This window comes from Formica exsecta, unplaced genomic scaffold (genome assembly GCF_003651465.1).
Source record: "Formica exsecta isolate Colony F162 unplaced genomic scaffold, ASM365146v1 scaffold365, whole genome shotgun sequence".
Taxonomy (NCBI): Eukaryota; Metazoa; Arthropoda; class Insecta; order Hymenoptera; family Formicidae; genus Formica; species Formica exsecta.
In genome coordinates, this window is record NW_021850897.1 from 776,214 (window position 1) to 791,099 (window position 14,886).

The 14,886-nt window shown below is 42.7% G+C and overlaps 1 protein-coding gene across 3 annotated transcripts in view; it reads right to left on the bottom strand.

Annotated features, from left to right (window-relative positions):
* LOC115239159 (ankyrin repeat domain-containing protein SOWAHB) overlaps positions 1–14,886 on the bottom strand; it is a 116,303-nt gene that overhangs the window by 26,005 nt on the left and 75,412 nt on the right. For 2 of the 3 annotated variants that reach the window (XR_003884598.1, XM_029813524.1), the window contains exons 7-8: positions 14,477–14,489; positions 5,930–5,934 (exon numbers count right to left, since the gene is read on the bottom strand). Coding sequence is in view for 2 of the 3 variants with exons in the window: in XM_029813524.1 (XP_029669384.1) it covers positions 5,930–5,934; positions 14,477–14,489 (18 nt within the window). In the remaining variant the exon portion in view is untranslated. Of the gene's footprint in view, positions 1–5,929; positions 5,935–14,126; positions 14,130–14,476; positions 14,490–14,886 lie in introns of all 3 variants that reach the window. The other variant, XM_029813525.1, reaches the window with a different exon arrangement.

Genomic DNA, 14,886 nt, shown 5'->3' on the forward strand with positions numbered 1-14,886 from the left:
TCTTTCCCACGCGAAACGTCTTTAGGCATAAGTATCTCGTGTGAGATTGCATATTAACAGATTGCCTAATACACACGTAATATTGTAAATAGCATTAAAATTCTCTAGAGAATAGATCTAACAAATTTTATAAATATTAAAGAACGCGGACTGTCGGATTATTAACGAGAGACTTTCGACGAGATCGTTATTTTTTGCACATGTCCCGAAAATTTATATATCATATTTATATATTATTAAAGCATATTTATGTATTTATTGTTAAATTTGTTACAAATAAAAAATCCACTGTAAATCTAGACTTCGGAATAGTAATAAAAATTCAAGCAATATCGCCCACAATTTTTGTGGTATTCACTATCAGCTGGCGAGAGATTCGAGAACCCTTATCATTAGCATTCACGTACCGCGCTCTCGTCGCTTTTCGGAAATACAACTTGGGAGGGCGGAGTAAGTCGCGCGATCGACGCGTGAATGCAAAGGGACCGACACGGAATAAAGGACACCGAGGAAACGAAGCGAAACCTTTTGGAAAGCAAAGCTCTCGAGTCAAGACTTCGGACAATTCGTCGCATTAATATGGCGCGCGTGAGTCACGCGAGTGCGTTGTTAGTCGGCGGGCGTTTGGTTTTCTGTCGGCGATCGAGATGACGACGCGGCGATAATGACGACGCATCGTAGGCGACGTGCGATCGACAACGATGACGCATAAATGGAAATTGATCGAACGCGCCGTTTTGTTTTTTTTTTTTATTTTCCTTTGTCGTTGTTGCCTCGGCGACGTCGCGATGAGAATTCCATTATTTACGCGGCGCGAGGTACGAGAGTTGACACAGAAATAGGCACCAGAAGTCGCATACGCATCCGCGTCGTTTAACGCAATTACCTCGCTGCCGTGCAGGCGTGCGTGAAATTTCAATATCGTCCGTGTTGCAGCCATCTCTCCCCGTTACTCGAACGTGCCTTCATGTACGCGAAAGCCATTGGACTTGATAAAATTTTATGTCTGATTTAATGATACCTTCCTCTCTCTCTCCCTCTCTTTGTATAAAAAAATGATTCGATTAAAGTGAAAATTGTTGACAGAAAAGTGTATAATTCGAAAATTTCAAATTAATTTTAACGGTATCACAAATTGTCAACAAAATTGAATTGTTCAATGTGTGTTAAATTTTTTTTTTTCACAAGACTATACAAGAGTTAAAAAATAATTATTATATTCAGAGATAGAAAGCTTCGCGTGCACATATAAAAAAATCATGACTCAATTTAATTCAATTAAAAAACGATACGCTTAAACGAACGCTTCAACAGGATTTTCCCTTCAATTTCGAGCGCGGAATGTCCTTCAATATCCTCGCCTGCGGCAATTCAGAAACGACCTGTAGAACATTAAATGACGGATCGAGCGCCAGTCGATAGCCAAGCGTACAAGAGTATAATATTCCAAAAGAAAGAGAGAGAGAGAGAGAGAGAACGTATAGGGCGTACGAGGGTGATACGGAGAGTGTCGCTTCGGGGTGGAGGAGACCGGCGGCGCGCAACACTCGGCACAAGGGTCAGCTACAGATTTTTGCGGGCAGGTCGGACCAGGCATCGGGCAGCTGGCGTGCGGTCAGCCGCTCTACCCGCAGCGTTGCGTCGGTCGTGCATCACCGGCCACCGTATTAACACCAAGCCCGACGTACTCGGCCAGTACCGCAGGCCGCAGAGTCCACGGGTGCCCGCCAGCGGATCCCGTGCGCCGAGAGTCCTCCGCGCGTTCCACCATATACTCCCCGATTACCTACTCCCTCCCCCGCCTTCTCCTCCCTGCGTCCGGGACGCAGCCAGGAGATACGAGATACGACGCGTCGTATTAACCGTAATCGACCGCGGTGCAGAATCTAGAATTCTAGATCCGTATATGCTCTCTTAAACTGAATCAATGAAAACATTCGTACTTTGTGTCTCTGTTTTATGACTCCACTGTTTGTAGCAGATTTCGCTGGAATATCAATAATAATTGTATAAATTTGCAAGACGTAGCTTTTATAGCTTTTTCTCTTTTTTTATTGGATTGCTGTTTCCTCCCTCCTTTCCCCCTATACATATATCTGAAATGAAATATGTATATGATATTGTACTGATATTCAAATTCAGAATTATATACATATGTTACACTTTTTTTACTCTTAAGATAAATTTACACAAAAAATTCCATAAATAAAATTCTTAGTCAGACTTAAATATTTTTTTAACAAAATATTTTGCTATAAATTTATCTTATATATAATATAATGATATATAATGCATTTTTAAAAATATAACTGATTTAAATAGTTACTCTTTCATTGATTTTTGCAGTACTATAATTATAACTGAGACCCTCAGTGACTATTCACTGCTTTTCAGTGTTAATACATTAATTTCATTCAATAAAGTAGTAGAAAAATGAAAATAAATGATAGCGTAATGTGTCTCTTTGTTTCTCTACTTTGTTTGAAACATCGAAACGATATAAAGAAGACGACAAATTTGTACAACTGATCCGAATGGACTCGGCTCTCTCTCTTTCTTTCACAAAGAGATGTAGCTCGATACAGGTGGCTGGTATAAAGGTGAAAAGATAAATGGCGTCGAAGGGCTGAGAGGAGAGCTAGTACGGCTCATATTCCACATAATGAAAGCATGCAACATCGACATCAGACGAGCCGACATTGTCGAGTAATCGAAAACCGCCATCAAGAGGGGCTAATATAACGCTTTAGATCGATAAAGTAATTTCGATTGACGATAAACGATAATTGAGGGAACAAGCGTTCGTCCCGCGAAATTTCTCGACGCGAGAGGATTTACGCGAAAGCTGGTAAGAGGGTATTTTCCCGGCAATCAATCTCGCCATTTTCCACGTTAATAAAAAAATACGTAAACCAATGTTCAGATCTGCTGTCGCAGATAAAAGAGCGAGGAATTTCACATCGAATTTTCTAATTTCTCGATGATAAATCGCTCTCACGAGTGTGTTTATACTTGAAAAATCGTCGTCCTATTCGTCGTTTAATTTCGTTGCCTCTTCCCGATCGGACACCCAACTTCCTCGTATGATAAATGATCGCGCGACAATATCAATAAAACATCGCGCTCTTACATATATACTTACATACTGCGGCGATCCACGATGAGTGTGCAGATCCGTCCAGGATGCGTGAAGCGGGGCGCGAGGCGTGAAACAGAAAGGACGATAGTTACACACGTATCATACGCGTCAGCCTCGTTAGTATTAATTAAGACCTTATTTATATAGCGTAAGCACGATTTGCATATACGTCGCGTGGACCCAAGTCGAGCAAACAAAGTTCAGCGCGTCGCGCGCGCCGTAGATCCATCATCGTTGTCATTACCGCGTCGCGGCTTGATTGTAGCGACGAAATTATCGCCCGTATATACGTCGACGATCGCTGACAGGCGGCAATCAGGACCGACGACGATCGTGTATGGGTCGAGCGATGGCCGAGCGATACAGTCGCGTAGCTAAAGGCTTATTCGGACGATCCAAATTTTTCGATCAATCTCGGATAATTCATCGATGATCTTTCCGTGTCGAACATTTTACGGCATGGCATTTCGAGTACACGTTGAAGGGAAGGAGCGAGAGGAAAGGAAAAGGGGCGCACCTTAATCTCGATTACGTCACCCTTAGTTGCGATATCGCTGCAACGAACGGGGCTTAAGGTGCTCGATTCCGCGTGCGGGGCGAGCGATGAGGATCGCGAAGACGAGGAAACTCGAATCGAGATTTTCAAGGCAAAATAGCAGGAGCGTGCGACAACGCGCGCGCGCAAGGCCACGGTGATCCGTCATGATCAAGCGGGAGAGCTGTGATTTAATTGTCACCGGTAGCTCCGTGACGAGATGGTGGAAAGTGTGCAGGGTCGGCTAAGTCGCGACTTTCAGCAAGAAAGGATTCTCGCTACGTGTTTTGCGCGAGAAAAGCTGTCATGACTTATTCCAAAGAAATCTAGCTTCCATTAATTAACGCCTTGCGCTCGATCTTATGGAACATTTGTTCAAAAACGCTAGAAGGTTTTCCCATATTATGATATTTATATTGTTCTCTAAATCAGCTCTCTCTTTCTCTTATACATAATCGCGACGAGTAACCTTTGTACGATTGAAGAATAAAGAGTATTTAAAAAAAGCGCAGCGGCCCTGACGTAGAAAGGTAATAATCGAGGGAGAGTGGAAGGGTGGATTGCGGGGTTAAGATCGACTCGATTCCCAGTCAGGTGAAACGCGATGGTGTTTCGCGAATCTCGTCCACGATATCCAGTCGGGCAATTATAAAACTGTTGTAGAGGGAGAGAGAGAGAGAGAGAAAGAGAGTCACCGCCACCGCGAACACATGTCGCCCTCGTACCACCCTCTTCCTCCCCCTCGGATCTCCCTCTTGTCCACCGATGCCGACACGCACGCTCGTTCGTTCGCACGCACGCACGCACGCATATATCCCTATGTATGTGTGAGTTCTACAGGTCTGCGTGCATCGCGGTTCTGTATAATTTGACATGTTGTCGTACACGTTATTATTCAGATAGATCTTGAGATACGCGCGCGAGTCGAGCGTACCCCTCTTCCTCGTTCTCCTGCGCCCTCTCTCACTTTCCTGAGCACCCTCGTCCACCCCGCGACCATCGTCTTCACTTCGTTCCCTCGATCGTCTCGATCTACCGGCCGACACTTGTGATCTCGTGTGAATTAAATATTACGCGTGACTGTATATATTATATACATCTCGGAGACGTGCCAACAAATTAACGAAAAAGTCACCCAAAAATGCATTCAAAGCATGTACATTAAATAGTGTTCATTTCGATAATAGCGTTCGTTATCAACGCCATTTCGGAGTTTTTTTGCTCTATTATTTTTAGCTTAATTTTATAGATTCTGAAAAATATCGATAGATTTATTTACATAGGAATTAAACTCCTGTTTTACTGTAATCAGTAAGATATCACTTTCTTTTAAAATTATTCAATCCCTAGTTTCGCCAAAAGCTCCTCTTTTAAACTTGCAAGCGAGAAATTGTTCGTTTACTGTCTATTTGAGGTACAACATAAAAGCTCAATTCCCATATCAATTAAATCTATCGAAATTTTCCGGAATTTATAAGAGTGAAAAAATCGAGATGAAAAATAGGAATTCGGGAAACTCGGGAATCCCTTCTCGCTTTTGACGTTTATATGTTTTTAATATAGATCATCGTGCGAGCACTAATCGGCCTTGTTAGCGGATAGCGAGTCGCTTTCGAATATGCGCATAATAAAAAGCGAGACGAATTATTCATCTCTTTATGATCTGGAGGAGTGATGCAACGAGTCGCGAATTGCGCTAAATATTCGAACGCGCGTGTAATAAAGCCCCGCCAAGCGCAACCGTTCCCCGTCTAATTATTCAAACTTTTTCAAGTCACGGCGATTTATATCGAGCAATTAGCTCAGCCTGTAACGCTAATTGGAATGAGACCGCGTACATCCGCCGTGCACTATACGACTGATAAACGCGGCCTGTCTCGTTAGTCACCCTTTCCCCCGTCCTCTCCCCTTCGGGCCGTTATCTCTTTTCGGGGAATACATTTCACCGGAATTGTAAAAATATCTCTATTCCACTTCTCGCTCGTCGTTATTGCAATATTGCGAGCGATCCGATAACAACTGATAGAATATCAGTGATAATGGAATATTTTTGCGGGTGAAAAGTTGTTGCCGAATAGAATTGGAAAATCTACAAGTAATATATGATGATTGTGTGTGGGCTCGAATGTAATTTCGATATTTCCATCTCTTGCATTGCACATCGATCTGCAATTTTTATGTGGTCGAGATAAATAAAAAGTAAAGATGTAGGAAATATATGATCATGAAATTAATTTAGAGCGCTAAAAATGTACATAGCAAAGGAAATATTTTATATATTTTATAGATGTATGTTTAGTTAAATACGAGAGAAGGAGGGGCAGATTACGTATAGCACGCTCGGAAGTTTACGCGTAAATCGTTATACACGTCATTAAAAAGTAACTACACTTTGAGCGCGTTACTTTATCGCTTACATTTTTATTCATCAAGACTTATGTCTAGCTCGCGTAATATTTTCATCATAATTACAACATTACCATCTTACAGCTCGAATGAGAAATCGTGCCAACCACCTGGGGGAAAATTCATGTTCGTCGTGTAAAAACATAAATTAAAATCTGTTAGAAATGCCGGTTGTATCAATCAATGTCTGCCTAGTAAAAGGTAGGCGTGAAGATGCTCCGTCATTAGGAATTAACATTTTAAGTCTCTTTTCGAGGCTTAAAGAATAGCGATATTCATCGAACAAACTTTATATCAAGACTTATGTCTAGCTCGCGTAATATTTTCATCATAATTACAACATTACCATCTGACAGCTCGAATGAGAAATCGTGCCAACCACCTGGGAAAAATTCATGTTCATCGTGTAAAAACATAAATTAAAATCTGTTAGAAATGCCGGTTGTATCAATCAATGTCTGCCTAGTAAAAGGTAGGCGTGAAGATGCTCCGTCATTAGGAATTAACATTTTAAGTCTCTTTTCGAGGCTTAAAGAATAGCGATATTCATCGAACAAACTTTATAGAATATTTTTACGATGCACACTGTTTTTCATTTGCCGAGCACACATCGCGAAACATCAATTTCTTGCATCAATTACATCAGTTACAGTGACAGAACTGAATAAATATTATCTTTTCAAGATCTACAGTTATAAAACTCTGAGAAATTCTTTAATTATATCCTCAATATAAATAATTTAAATTTTACCGTAAAAAGAGATGACAAAAAATCACGTTATTTCGTAAAAATAAGATATAGCGAGAACGGCAAAGCGGGGAACATGCATTTACAACGCTATTACTCAAAGTCGAATTCGCGCGAGTGATTATAGCGCTGGATAACGATGTTAGATGTGGCATGTAAATATCTTGCGGTAGATAACGCATCTACCGCACCACCCTTTTATCATTGAAACGCGCTCTGTAATTTTGAAATGTCGTCCTGTTGCATTATCTCGCTTCCTGCCTGTCCGAGGATCGGGGTCTCTCACAAGAGTGTCCTCGGTGCATTTCGTACAACACTAAAAGATAAGACATGACGATTCGGGATTAGAGATGTACGGCGTTTTTAAATCGCGCTTAAATCGCGAGATGGTTCGCTTACGTACGCGCGATACGCACCTGCGTAACCCGCGTAAAACTATCTCGTCTTCCTTTCTCGCGAATGCCTCCCCCCGTCCCAGCCCTTACATATACATAACAATGCGAGAGGGGGGTCCCTTCTCTCTCTCTCTCTCTCTCTCTCATTACCATCTGACAGCTCGAATGAGAAATCGTGCCAACCACCTGGGAAAAATTCATGTTCATCGTGTAAAAACATAAATTAAAATCTGTTAGAAATGCCGGTTGTATCAATCAATGTCTGCCTAGTAAAAGGTAGGCGTGAAGATGCTCCGTCATTAGGAATTAACATTTTAAGTCTCTTTTCGAGGCTTAAAGAATAGCGATATTCATCGAACAAACTTTATAGAATATTTTTACGATGCACACTGTTTTTCATTTGCCGAGCACACATCGCGAAACATCAATTTCTTGCATCAATTACATCAGTTACAGTGACAGAACTGAATAAATATTATCTTTTCAAGATCTACAGTTATAAAACTCTGAGAAATTTTTCAATTATATCTTCAATACAAATAATTTAAATTTTACCGTAAAAAGAGATGACAAAAAATCACGTTATTTCGTAAAAATAAGATATAGCGAGAACGGCAAAGCGGGGAACATGCATTTACAACGCTATTACTCAAAGTCGAATTCGCGCGAGTGATTATAGCGCTGGATAACGATGTTAGATGTGGCATGTAAATATCTTGCGGTAGATAACGCATCTACCGCACCACCCTTTTATCATTGAAACGCGCTCTGTAATTTTGAAATGTCGTCCTGTTGCATTATCTCGCTTCCTGCCTGTCCGAGGATCGGGGTCTCTCACAAGAGTGTCCTCGGTGCATTTCGTACAACACTAAAAGATAAGACATGACGATTCGGGATTAGAGATGTACGGCGTTTTTAAATCGCGCTTAAATCGCGAGATGGTTCGCTTACGTACGCGCGATACGCACCTGCGTAACCCGCGTAAAACTATCTCGTCTTCCTTTCTCGCGAATGCCTCCCCCCGTCCCAGCCCTTACATATACATAACAATGCGAGAGGGGGGTCCCTTCTCTCTCTCTCTCTCTCTCTCTAGTCGTACACCGGAGAGATCTCCGGCGGTAGATATAGCGCTGGCCCTAAACATCCGCCATTATATCAAATTGTGTATATTTCCCTTCATAATTGCTCGAATTATACGCATTATGTAAATCGGTATGTTAATGCCCTCTCGCTCTCTCCTTCCCTCCGCGTCCCGTCTCTGCACCCCGTCGGCGATTCTCTTTTCCTCTCCTCCCCGCGCGCGGCGCTTTTACCCGCCTTGGCCGGGGATTACAGCAATTTCGTTTAAGCGCGCGCGCTAAATATTACTTTATGCTCCTTTTATATCCATCCGGTATCTTCGGAGTAAACGGAGAGGCAGGCTCTAGATCGCGCGCGTTTTAACGCACTCTATTTACATAATATTTCGCCCGATCGCGGCGCTAAAAAAGGAGGCCATCGGGTTCGGTCATCGCTCGCGTCGTCGTGGAGACGATGATCTAGCTAACGATCGATGCGTAAAGTTAGGATGCACTCTAAATAATCTCTACAACTTGTCAATCACGGGGACCAAGGGAGATCGGAATAATAGCTACAGTCTATAGAGATATACAAATTTCATCGTTCGTTACAAGGAGAGAAATATTTTGTCTCTGTATTTTTCACAAGCATCGGATATTTTTCTTTGATTTCTGAAATGGAATGCTTCAATTTGTAGCGTGTAATTGAAGCCGATGAATTTTGATGGAAAAATTCTATTAAAATATTCCATTAAAGTAAAAGCAAACAAAATATTTATTATACAGCTAGCAGCTTGATCTCCATAATATCTTATAATCAATATCGTAATATTTGTTGTAAAAAAAAAAAAATGTAAAACGGGACGCACTTTTTCGCCGTTAAGATGCAATCTCAAGAAGCGTATGTGAAATTTAATGCATCGATAAGCCTGCGCTTCCTTATTGAGGTACCGAGAACTTTGTCGAATTTGTATCCGTCCGACTTGGAGCAACGATCGATAAATAATCGCGCGATAATCGTGACACGCCCCGGACATCATTTCGCATTTATCTTCATTTCTAGACAGCTGTACTTCGCGCGAGTTCGCACGAGGAATCGAGGGGTACAAGCACATTTCGCAAACCGTTTCGTCCAAAATGACTTCAGACTCTGCGCGTACGTATATATGTATATCGCTCGTCTTTTTATTTTCCTTAAAAGTAACGGCGCCAACTCTCTTGCCCTTTTTCTTTTTACCGCAAAAATTTGCCCGAACAATCTGACGCAGGTAATCCTGCGTCTCATTACCGGGCGCCAATTATCGAATGGACGATTGGATCAGGTGCGGTGGCAAACGATCCTCTCGATCGAGCCGCGGACGAGAAGAACGACGACGATCGACGGCAATTTCGATGATGATACGGAATTATCCAGCGCGAAGAGAGAAAGAGAGAGAGAGAGAGAGAGAGAGAAAGAGCGCGGTATCTCGAAGAGTGGTATTCGCCACGGACTCGAACTAGTAGACCTCTCCTCTCCGTACGTCACCCCCCTACAATATTTTTCGCGTATCGCATATATAATATATACACACACACACACACACACACACACATGCACACACACATATATATATATATATATATATATAGCGGCATATTCGGTTGGTATATATCGATAGAATGACGATCATCGTCGGATCCGCGGGCGAGGTTCGTTACGGGATCCGTGTGATTTTCCATGCAAATTGAGTTGTTCGCCTGTCATTATGCTAATAAAAATAATGGCGCGTCGCGTAGGGGTAATGGGGCTGTAGTAAATGAGCCACCGCATAGCGCGATCGGATGTCCACGATGTCGCATCGCGGATCGCGACACCGCGATATTTTTTCGCGCTCGTCCGGTCGGCGACAGATGGTTGACGAGACGCGCGGTGAAAGTCGCTCTCCCGATTCCTCCTCTCTTTTCTTGCGGATAATGCCGGAAAGAGAAAAAAAAAGGGAAAATGTTGAACTCGTCGCGAGAGGGAAAGCCAAAGATTCGTCTCACGATTAGTTTTCATCACTCGCGAACAACGACGTAGCCGAGAAAAAAAGCTTGACTCCGAATAATCACCGAGACATTTTCTCTGCGGAATATTTCCGAAGCAGATTTCCCTGTTCGTTGATTATTCAAAATTGATGTTGTAAAAGTTGGCTAATTTTTTCACGTCAAATTCAAAATTGTCAAATCTATCTGTATTTATTTTTTCCAGCTGACGGACGGCGTCTCGTGAAACACGCTGCGTACGTTCGTTACGTCATACGCGGAGAGTGATGCGTCTTCGTCGCGCGAGCGAAGATAGTAGCTTCGATACGCGTTACAATCGCACATCGCGCGAATGTAACAGTCTCGCGATAAATAGTAATTGCGTTTATGTAAGATGCGCGCGCGTTAAATTGGCACTGCCGGTCGAAAATAATGACGCGGCCGTGTGTGTAATTAACGCGCATCATTGTGTTCGCGCCATTTAACCCAGGATTTTCCCCCGGTGGTATTAATAATGCATAAAACCGAGACGAGAGAAAGAGAGAGACGGAGACAAGGCGTATCTTTTCCGCGTACCGAACGCGAAAATATAAAGGCGGCGCGCGTCAATGACTCGTTTCTCACAAAACGAGCGAGAGAGCCGTCACCGAGCCGGTGCATCGTGGGACCGATGGCGGAAACGTCTGCCGCGCGGCGTTACGTGCGTGCATAATGCATATCGCGTGACTCCGTCACGGATCCGGACAGTTACAACGTGTACACGCGTAACAATATCGCGTATCACGGCGAATCTCTCTTTGCCTACCGACGTCTGGCATTTTAATCGAAGCCGCGAGAGAGTGAGAGAGAGAGAGAAAAAGAGAGAGAGAGATATGAATCGTAAGGAATGCGTATCTTCGTATACGAAAGGATGGTAGCGTAACAAGCGGCGTGCGTATTAATAATAAAATGCAAGAGCTGTTTGCCTCCTCTTCGCGCGTATAGGGCACCCCGTATATTTCATATTACGACCGACCGGCCGATTACATTGTAGCGCAATTACGCTATCTCTATGTTAGATCTATGCTAATCAACATTGTTACGTCCGGCGTTGTATCATGCGATCGTAAAAACCGCCAACGTGTAACATTTTTATAGCAAAATAAACAACTTTTTTACAACGCGATAAACGCTCCGCGACTATAATAAAACAATATATATCTCGGGTTGTAATATAATCGCGCGACCAAGAATCCCGAGATTCTTTCTTGCACCCTCTTTTTTGTATCGGTCCGATTCAAATAATTCGAGCCCCCTCATCTCGACGCGACGAGTATTAGGTTCAAATCTTTCTCTCCCCCCCCCCCCCCATTCTCATTTCTCTTCTTTCTCTCTCTCTCTTGTTTCATTACATGCTTTGGCTCTCGTAGACGCATTCAAAACAAGGCTGCCGTAATGATGGTTTATCGCAATTAAAATTATACTTGCTGAATACTGTTGTAGCTCAATTACACTATCTGCCAGTGGATCTGTATTAATAACCGCAGTAATAACAACACATTTTTTTACGTCGAGACGTTCTTAACTCCAGGCTTATCTAACCACGCAGCCTATTATGCGTTTGATGAGAACGTTAAGAGGATCGGCCGACCAACGGGTACCGGTATATACTTGTAAATTTGTTTACGATTAGTTTTCCATTTCCCGGCCGGCCACGTAATTAACGAGAGAAACAGTTATTTTTTAATTACCTCAAAATGAAAGTTCTCTCGCGTTCAAACTGCATTTTCTAAGCGACGATCGCATCGCGTTGAGTACCGTACAGTATGTTATCTCCGAAAACGACGACTCATCGAAAAAACCGCGGCCGGCAAAATTAAAAATCGACGTTAGACAGTGTGTTGAATTCAATAAAAACGCGATTTGTAAACGTCGCGCCGGAAAAACTGCGGATGGCACGCCCGCTGCGCTTTTACGAGCTGCAGGTTCAGCATGTCGGCCAATTACACCTTACACGGTTAGGTGGTTCCCCGTCTTAACGGGCAGTTAGTGCCAACATAAATGTCCCCGCTGCATGCTTTTAATTGCACGCTTATAGCATTGGAGCTCGTGATATGTCTACGAAACGGCGAAAAAGCCGATGCGGGGATATTTGAGACGCCGAGGATGCGAGGCAAACGATATCTGGCTCCCTTTCGGTTTATTTCCGTGGATAATCGTCAATTAGATTTTATCAAAAATCCCTTAATAAATTTCAATAATGTTTTTTTTCTCAACAGTAAGATATTCAAACATTTCTATTACATTTCTATTTCCATTATTATTAATTCTCCCTTAAATTAAATCGGTGAAAATATTACTGATTAAAGATTTCACCAATCAAAATTAATAAATATTTTTATGATTTTTAATGAAAAGATTCACGCGCTTTCCTTTTTTATCTTATTTCACTGATTATGAGGATAAGATTTTGTATAACTTTTGTATAATATTCAAATTCTGTCTCAGAGTTATATACATATATTATACTTCTTTACTCTTAAAATAATAAACTCATAGAAAGTAAATAAAATTCTTGCTCAAATTCAGATATTTCTTTAACAAAATATATTCCTATTATAATTTATCTCATAATACAATATTATAGGATTCATTTTAAAATATCATTGATTAAAACAGCCACTATTACCAACAGATCCTTTCAATGAAATATTTCACCGTTTGCTATATACTTATAACTGAAACTATTATTTATCAGTGATGATACACTGATTTTATTTAAGAGAGTTCATATCCCCTAAATCAAGATATATGCAACAATGCGATTAAAATACAAGTTGACGACAGTCTTTTATCCGCTTGAAAAATCTCTGTTCATTCGCCTTCAAAGTATTCCAACGACAAATAATACTCGTAAACTTCGCCCGTCTTATTATAATTCACTTGATCGGCATTCGTTTTCATCGCGTGGGCGTGCGACATTCGGGATCGCCGCGTCGCGGGGCCCGTCGTGGATTCTCCCCCCGCGAAGGAGCGGGCTCAGGTGGATATACCGGTCGCGCGATAACTTCTGGTCCGCGTAGGGATACTCGAATTTCGATTATTAATTTCGTGAGGGCCCGCGACGGGGTGCTACGACCTCCCCCCGTGCGTGTCAAGCCGGGGTCGAGCCCTTCGTTGTAGCTCGCCCTTGGGACCCCTCTGAGACAATGGCCGCCCGCGGCGCTCAATGTCTCCGACGACGTCTGAGGACCCCCGTCGGGACGCCGAAGCGCCACGGTCGCAGTTTTAATACTATAGAGACGTCAGTTATGCATTCCGTCGTTTCGTATTCGGGCCCAGGCCCTCCACTCCCCACGCCCCCCCCCCTCCTCGTTTTAAAATGAGCGCGTTGCCGCCACGCGATGATCGACCGAGATGAAGCGACATTACAGTATCGTTGATGGATCCAAAATCACGGTATCAGTCTTTTGACAATTAATGATATTTATAGATTCTCCTATTAATTATCACGCTGACGAGAATGTATATATATTATCCGCAATCTACCCAAAGAATAAAATAATTCGCGTAAAGGCAAAGAAAATCTTATCACAACCAATGATGCAAGATACGAACAGATAATGAAGTTCTCCAATAATTTGTAAAGTTAGTATGTATTTTGCATTTCGTGCTGCGAATGCTGCTATTACTTCAATTCATTAAATATTACTCTTGACTGTTTCTTACTCATTATTGTGGGTAATAAAAAATTAAAATAATAATCATTGATTGTAATATAGATCAATAGCTTGGTAAATGCAACGTGCTTGCGCGAAAATAGCAGATAATTTTTTTAAAGAAAAAAATTAAAGATACTTACGCCCTGTGTAAACGATTCGCAGCGATATCCACGAAGATTAGACGTCGATCCGTACCATGTAACAGAAATGCGTGCGTTAATAATCGGCCGGAGAAGTTTCGCGTTACGAATTATTACTACGGGATTTTTCGTCTCGCCTTTCGCGAGACTTTTTCAGCGATTAGCAATGTAAACTACATGCATGTTGATACGCGCGAAACTTCTCGTCGACCAGCAGCTTCTCGTGCGCTTACGCGAAGAAACCCCGGCGCTCCGCAATTATTAATTGCCGGCGGGGTCGGGGCACGATTTTCTCGGGGCCGAACCCATTACTTTGTAGCATTTGGCGGTAACTTAATGACCTATACTCACGGAAGTCGGATCCTGAAACAGAAAAAGCGTGAAGGCACGGGTTAGACATGCCGCCTTTAAAAATTCACTTGTACGCTGCGAAACGTTTAATTTTCAATTTTAAGGATCGAGCGTAGCAACGGCGGCGGATAAAGGGTGGAGAGGAGGGCCGGGAGGGGGGAGGGAGGGGGGCTCCACTCCCGGTAGCCAGTTTCTGCTTTATTGCTCCTTCTTAAATTGCATTCGTTTAGAAATTCCGCTCGCACCGCTCTCGTCGATCGTATTACGCGCAGGTGAGTACGTGCTTACACGTAGGAGGGGTCGAGTGAGGGACAGTGGGACATTATGCAGGCATAATAATCGGATTGTAATCGGCCTCGCGACGAAATAGCTGTCCCCCCCCCCCCACCCCCCAACCGGCCCCAATTTC